We start from the raw sequence: 15,054 nt of genomic DNA on the forward strand, positions 1-15,054 counted from the left end.
AGGAAGAGCATGATTAGTCCTTCTAGATCTAATATTTATCTGATGGAGTGTTCTAAGTTGTATCAAAAGGAAAATCATATAGAATGTATAACACCCACCAAAGAATGCCCACACAAGCACTTTAAGCTTCGATTTTTAATTCTTTGCTTACTAATTCATGTTAAAGTGAAGACTATATATGGGTTATTGATAATGTTCTAAGATCCTTACAATATATTAAACTCATGGATGTCTCTATATTCCAATTCAAAAATGTTGAGAAAACGTCTCGAATTCAACCCACAAGGAGTCCACAGGTGAAACCACAACAAGGAGAAGTCTAAAAAAGAAGCCTATGCGGAGAAACGACCTGCAGGAGGAGTTTGTAGTAGCCATGGCCCACAGGCCTGTAGCTGGGCGTGGCTCGACCTAGCCGCACAGCCCAGCAGACCAGTGCGCGAGTGCGCGTGCAGCCCACAAGCAAGCGTGGCCCAAACGTGTGGTGCATGGCAGTCCACCACCGCGTCAACCCTCCCACACGATCCATGCAGGCGCGTGGACCGCTTAGCAGCTCACCACATGAAAATGCAGCTCACAGGGAGTTTTGCGATGTGGCGCATGGTGGTTGGCCTGGGTTCACCATAGACGCGGTCCACAGTAGTGCACAGGCACAGAAACAGGCAACTATGTGCGATCTGACGGTTAGTAACGATTGCGGTCTTAATGTACTTTATCTCACATTTGATTGGACGGCCTAAGGTTAGTTTGACTTGTAATCGGAGTCCGATCTTCATTTTGGACTCGGATGGACTCGATTGGAGGCCTTTAAAAGGCCCTGTGGGCAGCAAACAGAGGTCATGGTAGTGGTGGCACAGTAGAACACCAGAAGACTTGTAGCAAAGTAGAGATTCTGGAGAGGTGCCGGTAGAGAGTAGAAGTAGGGGCTCTGGATAGACCACCAGGCAACAAGGGACTGGACTTGGAAGATCCGTATTCCACATGAGGATCTTCCCTAAAGGTGGTACTGGAGCAAGTGATACCGTGACAACAATCGGTATCAAAGCAGCTCTGGTCATAATAATTGGCATTAGAGCCCAGTTACCAGACAGAGCCAAATCATAGGAGAGCACCAGACTGCAGTGATGTTGATTCAGATCAAAGAAGATAAAGAAAACAGGCTCAATCAAGGTAGACATCAATCGATATGATGGAAAAAGTAATTTCTTCTTGTGACAAGTGAGACTACAAGATGTGCTCATCCAGAAAGATTGATCGATGCTCTCTTATGCGAGGAGATACCAGCTACTATGGAGGTGCAGGATTGGAGGCAACTCGATGCAGATGATGAGTACGATCCACTTGTACCTAGCAAATGATGTGGTGATTCATGTACTTGACGAGATTTCTCTGATGGTGATATGGTCGAAGCTCAAAGAGATATACATGATGAAGTCACTCACTAATGCTCTCTTTCTCTGGAAGTAGTTCTACCAGTTGTGATAATACTGGGGTCGTTACTTAAGTCTAGAAATTTAGGTCTCATTAAACACCCAAGCACATCCTCAGATGCTTCCACCTCGTTCAAAAATTTGTTGAGAGATAAGATCTTATCTTAGAACGAGTTTATACTAAGAATAATGTGTGCAAATCTATCGCTATGGCAAGTGTACTAGTCGATCAAATAGTATAGTATATGAGTAGAGTATCGTCCCACGAGAATTAAAAATAAGTACTAAAAATACTTTCCTAAACTTTATTTAGAAAACTAATTTACAAGAAAATAAAAAATAAAGAAAAATAAATAAACAATTAAGAAATTGTAAGAGAACAAAAATGATGTGATTGTTAGGGTTGAAATCAAGAGCAAATAAATACTAACACAATTGATTCACCAACTCAATCAATACAATATTCAAGTAATCATACAAACTAAATCAATTTTTGTTTCATATGACGATGGAGTTTTCTAAGATATTCACTATCTTTTGGTCCAGAGATAGCAAAACTATCACTACTTATTAACTACTTTTTGATCTAGGTATAATTTAAATAAGCAATAATGCATTAATTTATATGAAACTCTCTAATTAAAACACGCTGCATCCAAAGCATACTAAAATTATCGTATGCATGAAAACCTTAATCTGATTCAAACACAAGATATACAAATCAAAAAGCATTGATATAGAAGTACTTGATCCGTATCATCCATATCCATCAGATCAATTAGAAGATGGCCAATAATCTAAAAGTATTAAAAATAAATTTGCATGCTCCTTATAAATAAAAATTAAATCTAGAATTCAATTATACTAAATATTGTATCAAAAGAGTGGCTACACCTTAGCCTCAGCAAAAGAAATTTAGTTGATGATGAAAAGAACAAAAACAGTAAATAAAATAAATAACATTATAAAATCCAAATAAAGTACTACTTGTTGCTGAATTTTGCTTCAATTTCTTGCTCTTGGTGTGAAGAAAATTGATAGAAAATATTGGACTTGAAGATGAAGAGAGAAGGGAAGAAAAGCAGAGAAGATGGCCTCTATTTTTTATCTCTATTTTTTTTTCTATCTGCATCCCAGGTCTCTCCATTTTATAACTGCTGAATTTTCTCCAGCCTGATAGTGTAAGGACTCTCAAAACACCTCAAAATTGTATCCCAAATGATATATCAATCAAAAATAATTTCTGACCATCCGATCAGATTTAAACGCTTCAAATCAGGCCAAAAACTCTCCTCAATCAATCAAAAATCAATATGGACCGTTGGATCTTGCATGGGATGCATTCTAGACCATCGATCAGTGCTTCAGATGAAGTTTTCTGCTTAGTTCTAAACTGCAGCAAGCCTAGACCGTTGGATCTCGTGCAAAACCCGCTACCCATTGTCTGATCGTGCAAATCAGCCTCTGTCCAAAATCATCTCCGATGCGCCACAATAAAAACTAGATGTCACTGTTCCTATAGACCATGCGTGGATCTAACGTTGTACGATCTGTGGACCATCCTATGAGCCATGCCCTATTTTGTGGACTGCTCGTGGACCAAGCAGCTGGTCCACCATGCACTAAAGGTCATTTTCTTTAGTTTTTTGGATGATTTTTGCTTGATTTTGGTTTGATTTTTGTGTGGGTTTCTCTTCTTTTTACTTCTTTCCTGGAATGCAAAATACGCCCATATTAGAGTACAATTAATAACAAAATAAATAAAAATGAATCAAAACTTAGTAAATAAGAATAAAATATATAGTATAAATATGAGCTTATCAAATATGTCCAAACTAAGCTTTGATCGTTCTCGAGCAAAAAGAATGATAAATCAACAAATAAGCTCATATTTATGCATCATAATCTCAATCTAATATTCACTTCCATGCTTTAAAGATAGGACACAGACATGATTCAAGAGAATATGTAGAACTTAATCAAGAATTTTCATAATTCAAGTGTTAATAATATCTAATCATGAAATCTGAGGTGTGTGTGCATAATCAACCCACGTTCTTTCATGCATTCAGCTATAATCATGCAAACTCGTGAATACTTCATATGCTTGTTCTTCTCACAGCTCTAATGAATATGAATACTTCATATGCTTGTTCTTCTCACAGCTCTTCACTAATGTAGACAATCTCACTAACTTAGATCAAAAGGTTTTATTAGGTTATAATGGGGCTATGATATTGGCAGCCAAAGAAAGGATAAGGAGAAATCAAAAGCAAGAGAGCTAACAAAATTGATGAGCACACAAAAAAAAATGCAGCATTTTTCTTCTTTCTCCTTCTTCTTTTCTTTTCTTTTTTTTTTTTTAAATCCAATGTTACTTTGCTTACCACAACCCCCAAACTAATTCTTTTTGATGTACTTGAAATTGTAACAAATTACTATTGAACTCTTTTTTTATTTTTCTTTTGACCCCTTTTTGCCTCTTTTCATCTACTCCACCATAATGATGCATCATAACCACACCTCTATTCATATACCATTCTCCAAGAAACTCATAATTATGCATTGTAACTCTCTTGAAGGGTAATTTATTTATTTTTTGGATTAGAGGATAAGTTAATGAGGCTGAAAAAAAAGTGAATAGTAGTCTTCTCTATGCTCTTGGCACTGGCCCATTCTTTTCATTTAAGGCTCAACAGGGGTAACTAGTGATAATGTAATAAGATAGATTTTTTTAGCTCAAGCATGTCAAAGAATGCCTCAATCATTTCTAAGTTAACAGATTATCTAAGATTTCATCTCGAGTGTAATAAAATAAGTTCTAGAGTGTCCTACCATGATCATAGAGTCTACATAATCAATCACCAAATAACGGTTAATTCACAAGATCATGGTTATATATGCTCAAAGAATCGTATCATTCATGAACTAGATAAAGTTAACAAAAAAATCATGCAATTTCTCAAGTGTAGATTTTTAACATTCTTTTTAATCAAAAATCTATGACAATCCTATTCACATATCAGTAATATTCAAATTGAGAAAAGAAAATACAAATCTGAAACTTAAAACATCAATTCATCTCTTTTTGCTTTAGAATTTTCATGTTATTTTGATTTTTCTTTCTTTTTTTTTTTTAGAATCATGCCAAATAAAGGATTAGAATAATTCTCCAACCTCCAAATTAAAAGTAACATTGTCCTCAATGTTAAAAATAAATAAAGAGCAAAGGGGTTAAATGAAAGCTTCCCTGTTTGTGGGTATGCATCCAATTAATGTGATGTGATCCTTGTACCCCCAAACTAGCATGAGCTTTATCTTCTCTATAAAAATGAAAACACACAAAAGCAGTAAAAGAGCAATAAGACACTATTGCAAATTAAAAGAAAAAAAATCAAACTAAAAGAGTAAAGGGAAAGAAACAACCTAATCGAGTAGTTCTGATTTATAGTCGTCAGCTTGACTCTCATAAGGCTCTAAGCTGGATCTTGCAATCAGAGGACTACCTTCTCCCCCTCAAAATTTTCACCTATGTAATGCTTCAACTTGTGGCCATTAATCTTGAAGGTATCTTTTGATTCATGAGAGATCTCTACTACTCCATACAGATAGACTTTAGTAATAGTATAGGGACCTGTCCATCTTGATTTCAGCTTTTTAAGAACAAATGTAGACGTAAACTATACAAGAGAACTTGCTGTTCCATATGAAATTTTCTTATTACAATATTTTTATCATGCCACTTCTTAGTATATTCTTTGTAGATCTGGACATTCTCATAGGCATCATGGCGAAACTCATCCATCTCATTAACCTGTATCAACCTATTCTTTCCTGCATCTTGCATATCAAAATTAAAAATTTTTATTGTCCATTATGCTTTATGTTCTAGCTCAATAGGGAGGTGACATGCCTTACCAAAGACTAGCCTATATGAGGACATACCAATGGATATTTTATATGCAGTCCTATATGTCCACAATGTATCATCTAATTTTAATGACAAGTCTTTTCCAGATGCACTTGTAGTCTCTTCTAAAATTCTCTTTAATTTTCTAGTGGACACCTCCACTTAACTGCTTGTTTATGGATGATATGGGGTAGCTACCTTGTGAGTGACACCATATTTACTCAAAAGATTTCCAAATTGCTTATTACAAAAGTGTGTGCCTCCATCACTAATGATTGCTCTAGGAGTGCCCAAACATAAACAGATATGATTTTTCAAAAATTTGATGACTATCCTAGCATTAGTAGTTGGAAAAGCTGCTACTTCTATCTATTTTGAAATATAATCTACAGCCACAAGTATATATTGATTTGAAAAAGAACTAGAAAAAGATCTCATGAAGTCAATACCTCAAACATCAAAAATTTCACACATAAGAATATTGTTTAAAAGTATTTCATGTCTCTTAGAGAGATTTTTAGTTCTTTGACAATGATCACATGAAGAAACATAAGAATGAGTATCTTTGAATAAAGAGGGCCTATAAAAATCTGATTGAAGAACCTTATAGGCTATCCTAGTTGGGCCAAAATATCCTCCTACCTCACAATCATGATAATAGTGCAGAATTTTCTCCATCTCTTCCTCCAGGACACACCTCCTAATGATCTAATCTACGCAACACTTATACAAGAAAGGTTCATCCAAAAAATAATGTTTGACAATAGATAAAAATCTTTTCTTTTGTTGAAAAAAGATTAAGTGAAAGAACCTTACCAACCAGATGGTTAACAATATCAGCATACCATGAAATTTTTCTACCTGTAACAATGTAGAGGCACTCATCTGTGAATTCCTTCTTGATAGGATAACTATCCAACTCCTCTTTCATAACATTCTCCAAAATTGAAAGGTGGTCAGCCACTGCATTCTCGATACCTTTCTTATCTTTGATCTCCAAATTATACTCTTGTAGCAAAAGAATCCACCTAATCAATCTAGGTTTTCCATCTTTTTTGGCAAGGAGGTACTTCAAAACTGCATGGTCAGTGTATACAACAACTTTAGACAAAATAAGATAAGAGTAAAATTTATCTAAAGTAAATATTACTGTCAGGAGCTCCTTCTCTATGGTTGCATATTTTTTTTTGAGCCTCTGGCAAGATACGACTGGTATAGTAAATAGTCTGAAAAATCTTATCCTTCCTCTGATCAGGTACCACTCCTATAGCTGTATCACTAGCATCACACATCAACTCAAATGGTAGGGACTAATCTAGTGCTGCTACAATAGGTGCCGTGACCAGCTTCTCCTTGAGGGTGTTGTATGCTTGCAAACACTCATCAGAAAAATAAAAACAAACATCTTTACACAACAAATTAGATAGAGATCTAGAAATTAGAGAGAAGTCCTTTATAAATCGACGGTAGAATCCAGCGTGCCCCAAGAAGCTTCTAATAGCTCTCACTAAAGTCGGTGGAAGCAGCTTTTCAATCACCTCAATCTTAGCTCTATCCACTTCAATCCTCTTATAGGAGACATTGTGGCCAAGTACTATACCTTCCTGCATCATTAAATGACACTTCTCTCAATTTAAGATAAGATTAGTATCCTCGCATCTCTATAAAATAAGAGACAAGTTATGCAGGCATTTATCACCCAAAAATAGAAAAATCATCCAGAAAGATCTCAAGAAAATCTTCAATCATATCATGAAAACAAGCCATCATGCATCTCTAAAAAGTAACTGGTGCATTACATAAACCAAATGGCATTCTCCTAAAGGCAAAGGTACCATAAGACACGTAAAAATAATTTTTTCTTGATCTTCAGGTGCTATGGCAATTTGATTATAATCAGAATAACCATCTAAAAAATAATAAAAATTATGCCCAGCTAATCTCTCTAACATCTGATCTATGAATGAGAGAGGGTAGTGATCTTTCTTAGTTGTATCATTTAATTTTCTATAATCCATGCATACTCTCTACCCAGTCACAGTCCTAGTGGATATCAATTCATTATTATTATTTTGAACTACAGTGATCTCACCCTTCTTAGGAACTACTTGAACAGGACTCACCTAAGAACTATCAGAGATAGGATAGATAATACATACATCTAGTAGCTTGATTACCTTCTTTTTGATCAACTTTTGTATCTTTGGGTTGAGTCTCCTTTAGGTCTGGACCATAGGCTCATAGTTGTCCTCCATGAGAATTTTGTGCATGCAAACTGAGAGGCTAATTCCTTTAATATTTGCTATGGTCCATGCAAACATCCTTTTGTGTTCCTTCAATACTCTCAATAGCTTTTCTTCCATCAAACCTGTCAAAGAAGAAGAAATAATAATAGATAAGTGTGAAGAACCTTCTAAGAAAATATATTTTAAATGAGAAGAAAGAGGTTTAAGTTCAAGAGTAGATGGCTCTTCAATTGATGGCTTTGGAAGAGGAGTAGATGATCTTTTTAACTCTTCAAAGTATGACCTGCATGCTTGTAGAATGTGTGACCTGGCCTCCAACATCATATGCACTCCACTTGCCTTCCATCTTCAGCTGAATCCTCTTTTGATTGAACAATGTAAGCCTCAATAGGGTCCTCAAACTTATTTTCTACAAATTACTCATGAACTAATTGATCAATATCATCAATTCAAAAATAAGTTTGATTATCACTGGGATGTTTTATAGCCTTAAAAATATTAAAGGTAACTTGTTCATCTTGGGCTCTAAGAATCAATTTTCTTTGTTGAACATCAATTAAAGCTCCTCCAGTAGCTAAAAAGGGTCTTCCTAAGATAAGGGGTATCTCAATATCTTCTTTCATGTCAAGAACAATGAAATCAATAGAGAAAATAATCTTGTTTACCTTCACCAGGATATCCTCCACTATACCTCTTGGATACTTGATGGATCTGTCGGCTAGCTGAAGAGTGATAGTGGTGGGCTTCAGTTCTCCTAATCTCAGCTTCCTAAAAATAGAAAAAGGTATAAGATTAATACTTGCTCCTAGATTACATAAAATCTTATCAAAACTACAATCACCAATAATGCAAGGGATAGTGAAACTCCTTGGATCCTTTAATTTCTATGGTAATTTATTTTGAAGTATTGCTGAGCATTCTTCATTCAAATTTATTGTCTCATAGTTCTTCAGCTTCTTTTTATTGGCTAGAATTTCTTTAAAAAACTTAGCATACCTAGGCATTTGAGTGATGGCATCCACAAAAGGAATATTAATGTGTAAGTTTTTTAAAATATTGAAAAAGTTAGGCTCATAGGGCTTCACATTTGGATCAGCAAATTTTATGCTTGGGAATCATCCATCTGCTGGCTATTTAGGAGATCGACGAACTTGAGTTGGCTGATTTTTGCTATTGGTCGGCTCCTTATTCATTATTTCCTCTTCGATCTCTTCCTTCTGATGTGGCTCTTTCAGCTCTTTACCACTTTTTAACATGATTGTGTTGAGTTGCTCTCTGGGATTAGTCTCGGTGGTGCTAGGCAAGGATTCTTGTGGTCTTTTAGAGATCATATTGGCCATTTGACCTACTTGCAACTCTAAGTTTCGAACTGCTACTGCCTGATCCTGCCTGAGCTTGGTCTCCAAATTCCTAATGGTGGCTTTTTGGTTCTGTGTGAGCTTGGTTTCCTAGTTTTGCATGACTGCTTCTTGGTTCTGCATGAATTTGATCATCAACTCTTCTATGTTAGGCTTCTTCTCAAGTACTTAGAATTCTGGGGGTGGTCGCTGTGCTGTATTTTTATTACTCCATGAGAAGTTTGGATGCTACCTTCACCCTTGATTGTAGGTGTTGGATTAAGGACTGTTCTGCTGTAGTCTGAAAAAAGTATCAAGATAGTTAGCTATATTCGAGATTTTAGCAAAGGGATTACCTATCTCGCAGTCGCTTGTATTATGTCCTCTTTCACACAGCTCACAAGTAATGCTCTGCACATGCATAGCTACTCCCTTCATGTTGTTGAATTCAGTCCGAAGAGCTACAATCTCAGCTGATAAGGCTGGGATGCTATCTACACTATGCACAGCTGCGGGTCTTCTTGGCATCATTTGATCTGTTTGCCACTGATAACTATTTGATGCCATCTCATCAATCAGATCAAAGATTTTTTTTTCAATTTTTTGATTAATGGTACCTCTTGCAGCTGCATCAATCATAGAACAATTAGTAGGAGATAAATTATTATAAAAAATTTATACCTAAAGCCAAATAGATAATTGATGATGTGGGCATCTCCTTAGCAGCTCCTTAAAACACTCCCAAGCTTCATACAATGACTCCATCTCCATCTGCACAAAAAAAGTGATATCATTACGTATCTTTGCAGTCTTGAAAGGTGAAAAGTGTTTAGCCAAGAATTTCTGGACTAGAGCATCCCATATGGTGATGGAACCTGCAGGAAGAGAATGAAGCCAACTTTTAGCTTTGTCATGTAAAGGAAAAAAAATAGCCTCAATCTAATGGCATCATCCGACATCCCATTAATTTTAAAAGTATCATAGAGTTTAAGAAAATTTGAAATATCGATATTTGGATCATCCTGAACATATCCACTAAATTAGACAATCACCTAAATCATTTGGATCATCGTCGATTTTATCTTGAAGTTATTTGCTCGCACGGATGGTCTCCTAATGCTTGAAGTAGCTCGGCTACCCACTACAAGAAATTTAATTTTTTGCGACGAAATTTTAGCGACGAAATATTTTTCGTCGCAAAAAAGTAGACTTTTGCAACGAAATTTAAATTTTGTCCCCAAAAATTAGGTATTTGCGACGAAAAAAATTGCGTTGCAAAAAGTTATATCTTTTGCAACGAAATTTTTTTTTTGTTGCTAGAAGTTCATTTTTAGCGACGAAATTTTTTTTCGTTGCAAAAAATAGTTTTTTTGGCGACAAAATATTTTTTTTCGTAGTTAAAAATTTATTTTTTACGACAAAAAAAATTTTGTCGCCAAAAAATTATATTTTTTATGACGAAATTGATTTTTCATTGCTAAAAAAAAAGACTTTTGCGACCAATTTTATTTATATTTAGCGACGAAACTATTGCATCGCTAAATTTTATTTTATTAAAAATTTTTTGAATATTTTGCGATGAAAATTTAAATTTCGTTGCTAGAATTGATTTTTAGCGACGAAAGTTTTTTCATCGCAAAAAAATTTTTTTTTGGCGACGGAAAAATTTTTCGTTGCTAAATTTTTTTTGTGACGAAAATAATTACGTCGCCAAAAATTTAATTTTTAGCGACGAAATATTTGTTTCGTTGCGAGAAATTTGATTTCCCGATCATTTGCGACGAAATAAATTTTCGTTGTCAAAAATTAATCATTTGCGACGAAAATATTTTTGTTGCAAAAAATCAAATTTTTTGACGACAGAAAATTTATTTTTAGCAACGAATTTATTTCATCGCTAAATATGTTTTACTTAAAAATAAAACCGAAGGTATTCTGCCCTAATTGAAAAAACCGCTTGATCTCCCTCCCGGCCCGATCTCCGCCGCGGTCATCCAAATCTTCTCCCTCCCCGATCTCCGGCGACAGTCGTCGTTCTCCGGTCGCCGGTCGTCTTCCCGGTAAGTCCTCTCCCTCCCCGCCACCATCCTCTCTCTCTCTCCCTCCCCACCGCCGTCGAGCCCTCCCTCCCCGCCACCGTCGTCGCTCGAGCCTGCCCCCCGTCGCTGATCGAGCCCACCTCCCAGCTTGCCGGCCATCTCCCTCCCGCCTCGCCACCCTCTCTCCCGCCTCCCTCCAATCCCTCTTCTCTGGCCTCTCCCTCCTTTTCTCAGTCTGTGTTTTTTTTGTTTTCGTAGGGCCACCGCCGCGTCGCCGCCGGGCCGCCACCGCCGCGTCGCCGCCGGGCCGGCACCGCCGCGCGATCGCGAGATCGCGAGATCGCGAGGGTTCTGGACGAGTGCCGGCTCTCCCACGCCGTACACACCCGAAAGCTGAGAGAGCTCTCCGCCCTCCGCTCCTCCGCCCCTCCCGGCCTCTTCTTCCCTTCCTTCGCCCGAGCCCTGACCCCTCTCTTCGACTGCGCCCGCCGCTCCCTCGCCGCCGAGCGCACCGTTCGATTCTTCTCCGCCTTCGCCGCCCTTCCCGACGCCAAGGACGTGGCCGCCTCTGGTGCCTTCCTGGAGGAGTTCCTCCTGTTCCTCCTCGTCGCCTCCGGTGCTGCGAACCGGACCGCCAGGTTCCGGTCGTGCCAGATCATCTCCGAGGTTTTGTGCCCTTCCACGATTCTTGTGGGATTGGGATTAATTAGGGGAAATACATGACAAAAAATAAAATACTAGTAACCGGCTTGAATCGGGTTCATGTTCTTCCTGGGTGCAAACATATATTTCTGTATTTTCTGTTTGCTGGGAGGAGAAGCATAATATTTGCATTGGCTTACGTTTGTCTTTTATCCCATTATGTTGGTCACTTTGATGATCTCATTTCTGTTTGTTGGTTCTTCTTAATCGCATTGATAAGAGAATGCCACGACGACAGCGACGCCGACGACGACGAGGACGAGTCGTCCGAGGACGACGACGGCGAGCGGCGCTTCCGGCGCCGGCGCCGGACCTCTGGGTCACCGCCCCCGTACTCGTCCGCTCCCCACATGCTCCTCGCCCTCAGCGGCGCCGCCAGTGGTGGTCCCGGGTCCACCCACACCATGGCCGCCCCTATAACGGTGTCTTCGGGGGGCTTTCAGGGGCCACCGCATGCGGTTGTGGGGGCGATGCCGAGGAAGAGGTTCAGAACCAAATTCAGCTCAGAGCAGAAGGAGAGGATGCAGGAGATGTCGGAGCGGCTGGGGTGGAGGATGCAGAAGAAGGACGAGGCGGTCGTCGAGGAATTCTGCCGGCAAATCGGCGTCGAGAGGGGGATCTTCAAGGTGTGGATGCATAACAACAAGCACACATATCATGGCAGCCCATCATCGAAAAGAAACGAGGTGAGCCGCGGCGGCGGAGGTGGAGGTGGCGGTGGCGAGGGGAATGGCCTTGGCATTGTCAATGACAATAGGGGCGGCAACAATAATGTGGTGAATGGTTCTCCTTCTTCCTCTTGAACCTTAAGGAGATGTAGCAATCTTTGAAGAGAAACTTAAGGAGAATCGTGAATCATGTTGTAGCTGCTGTTCTTGTTTTTAATCTTGTTAGTCATGTTTTTCTCCAATCCCCCTCCCCCTTCAACGAAAAAAAAAAATGCTGTTGTTAGTAGTGAAACTGGGAGATTTTTGCGCTGTCTTGTTAGGTTTTGCTTTTAGATCTATTGGAGGAAGACGAGCGATACATGGTAGAGGAGAGGAGACGGTAGAGATGAGACAGAAATGGAGACTTTTTCCCCCTCCTTTTCTTTCCCACTTAATAAAATGGATATTTCATATGAGGTTTGTCTTCTTTGTTGTTGTTGTTGGCTTCAATTATTGGCTTTAATTTCGACACTTTCTTAGTTGGTAGTTCATATGCACAGGGATATTAGGATTGATATATTCTTTAGTGTTTGAGGTCTGCTAACTGTTTGTTTATCTCTTTCCTTCCTCGGTTCCTCCTCAAATTGGTCATTGTATTCATCTCTCTTGCTATTAGCTTTTGTTCATGTTTAAACCAATCATTTTAAGCAATTTCAATTGTATCAATGAGTTTATTATTTTTAATTGTATCAACCGGTGGGGGAAGGAATGGTTGTGTTGATTAAAATTCTGAATCTAAAGGTTAAATTGTGGTCTGGAATTTTTAAGCATGACTTCATTGTTGTCAGACCCATTCTCTTTCCATCTTATTTTCATTTATTTGCTGCCTGTGTGGGAGGGATGCTAGCAGAGTCTGGTTTAGCTGGTTTTAAATGCTTTGAATGCCTTAATGGCTTTCGAAAGTGCTGAATATACCACGTGTCCTTCATTCAGGCTTCTATTCAATCTCCTCTGATATTTTTTAATCATTTTGGTGTAGTATAATGGATGTACTTGGAAAGGAGGGAAGCTTAGACTTGAAAAGGCTAAAGAGCATTACTTTGCTCGCTTGAAACGAGAGTGGGCAGAAGATGTAAACCTAGCAACAACAGTTCATCTTGATATGAAGAAAGATGCAGAACACCTGAAAATGTCAGAATGTTTGGACCAGGAGAAGATGCAGTTTCGAATTTTCTTTCCAAAATTGAGGAAGGTATGCTCTTATTGCTAATGTGTAGCATATTTGAGAAGTTTTGCCAGTCAGAATGATTTTTAGGCAATGTTGTAACTTGAAACATGTTGTTCTTGTTAGATCATTTGAGTTTCAACTTGCGAAAATAGAAATAGTGCAATAAATTTGTATCAATTAGCAGTAGCTGCTTTTTGTATCTAATAAAAAAGTAAAAAAATTCCTTTTCATATTAATGGTGGAGCACATTATTTTGCACAAATATTCTATTACAAAGAAATCATTTATTTAGCTTTTTGGGGCACTTGTTGGAAAATGGCAATTGACCTTCCCATTCATGTGATTTGTGATACTGGATATACATAACATATGTTTTTTATTTGATTGATGCATGTCACTATAAGTTCTCAAACCCTGCCATTGAATTCAGAGCCTTGAGCGATGATTTTTATTGAAGAAATTTATTTAGGAATTCTAATGTATATGTATGTATTTTGTATGTACATCGTATATTTATATTGGTGTGCATCTATATGCAAAAGGTACTATCTACTTCCATAGCTACACAATATGACCAAAGTAGTGTTTCAAGCTTCGCAATCTCGGTACCAGGTACCGTACTGGTATGTTACTGGTTCGATAGAGTACGGTCAGTATGATAAGGTATGTATTCTCACTTTTGTATCAGGATACTACTCCAAACTGGATGGTATGGGTTGGTGCTAAGCAGAACTTAGCGATTTTGCTCGGTTTGGACCAGTTTCCATGCTGAATCTGTATTGATTTGGTACAGTACCCCCCTAAACTGAGTAGTTTGGACCGGTCTTGCTACACTTGTAGTCTTTTTCTAATGATAATTTAACCTGTGATTTCATAATTGAGTTAATTTCCTATTACATCATATTTGCTTTATGTTAATAAAGTATATCAGATAATCTTGGTTGAGGTCTTCTCCATTCGGCCGCATATTCGGTTTTTGTAATTTTTAAATTTTAATTCTTAGTGTTCTATTTATTGTTTGAAATGTAGAGTTGTTCTTGACAATAACTAAATTTGTTATGCAGGTTTGTTTGATGACAGATGATACAATTTTGGATACCGTCCTCGAGCGGCAGCTAGGATTTGGTCATAGCATGCGGTCCAAAAAATCACGCAGTTCGTCATCCGGCCGGTCTGATGATGCATCGGTGCCAGAGGCAGTTAGGACATCCATGAGCATGATGCAAGATCAGATTAGTTACTGGATGAATCGTAGTCAGACGTTCGAGAGGATCGTAGCTGCGGTGGCGGGACGGCTCGGTATTGATGCTTCTAAGTTAGCACCTCTACAGTCACATGATGCCGCCTCTGCACCACCATCGCGACACGTATCGGGTCAGGGATCGACGTCTGGAGGAGGGAACGAGGCCAATGAGTCAAATCATACTTAGTTTGTACTTATTTTAAATTTAAAATGGTGTATGGACTTATATTTTTGTATATGACAAAGATGATTATGAAACTTTTTGTTATTTGAAA

At 38.1% G+C, this 15,054-nt stretch overlaps 1 protein-coding gene and 1 non-coding gene across 2 annotated transcripts; both read left to right on the top strand.

Annotated features, from left to right (window-relative positions):
• The first annotated feature begins 485 nt into the window (after positions 1-485).
• Positions 486-15,054, top strand: LOC140856253 (uncharacterized). The gene is made up of 5 exons (XM_073253380.1): positions 486-680; positions 11,218-11,597; positions 11,780-12,437; positions 13,348-13,560; positions 14,601-15,054. Exons 1-5 carry the CDS (start codon positions 486-488, stop codon positions 14,964-14,966), a joined length of 1,812 nt encoding a protein of 603 aa, XP_073109481.1. The 3' UTR covers positions 14,967-15,054.
• Positions 9,618-9,724, top strand: LOC114914035 (small nucleolar RNA R71). The gene has a single exon (XR_003800468.1). It is a non-coding gene; the product is annotated as a small nucleolar RNA R71 (small nucleolar RNA).

This window comes from Elaeis guineensis, chromosome 3 (assembly GCF_000442705.2).
Source record: "Elaeis guineensis isolate ETL-2024a chromosome 3, EG11, whole genome shotgun sequence".
Lineage (NCBI taxonomy): Eukaryota > Viridiplantae > Streptophyta > Magnoliopsida > Arecales > Arecaceae > Elaeis > Elaeis guineensis.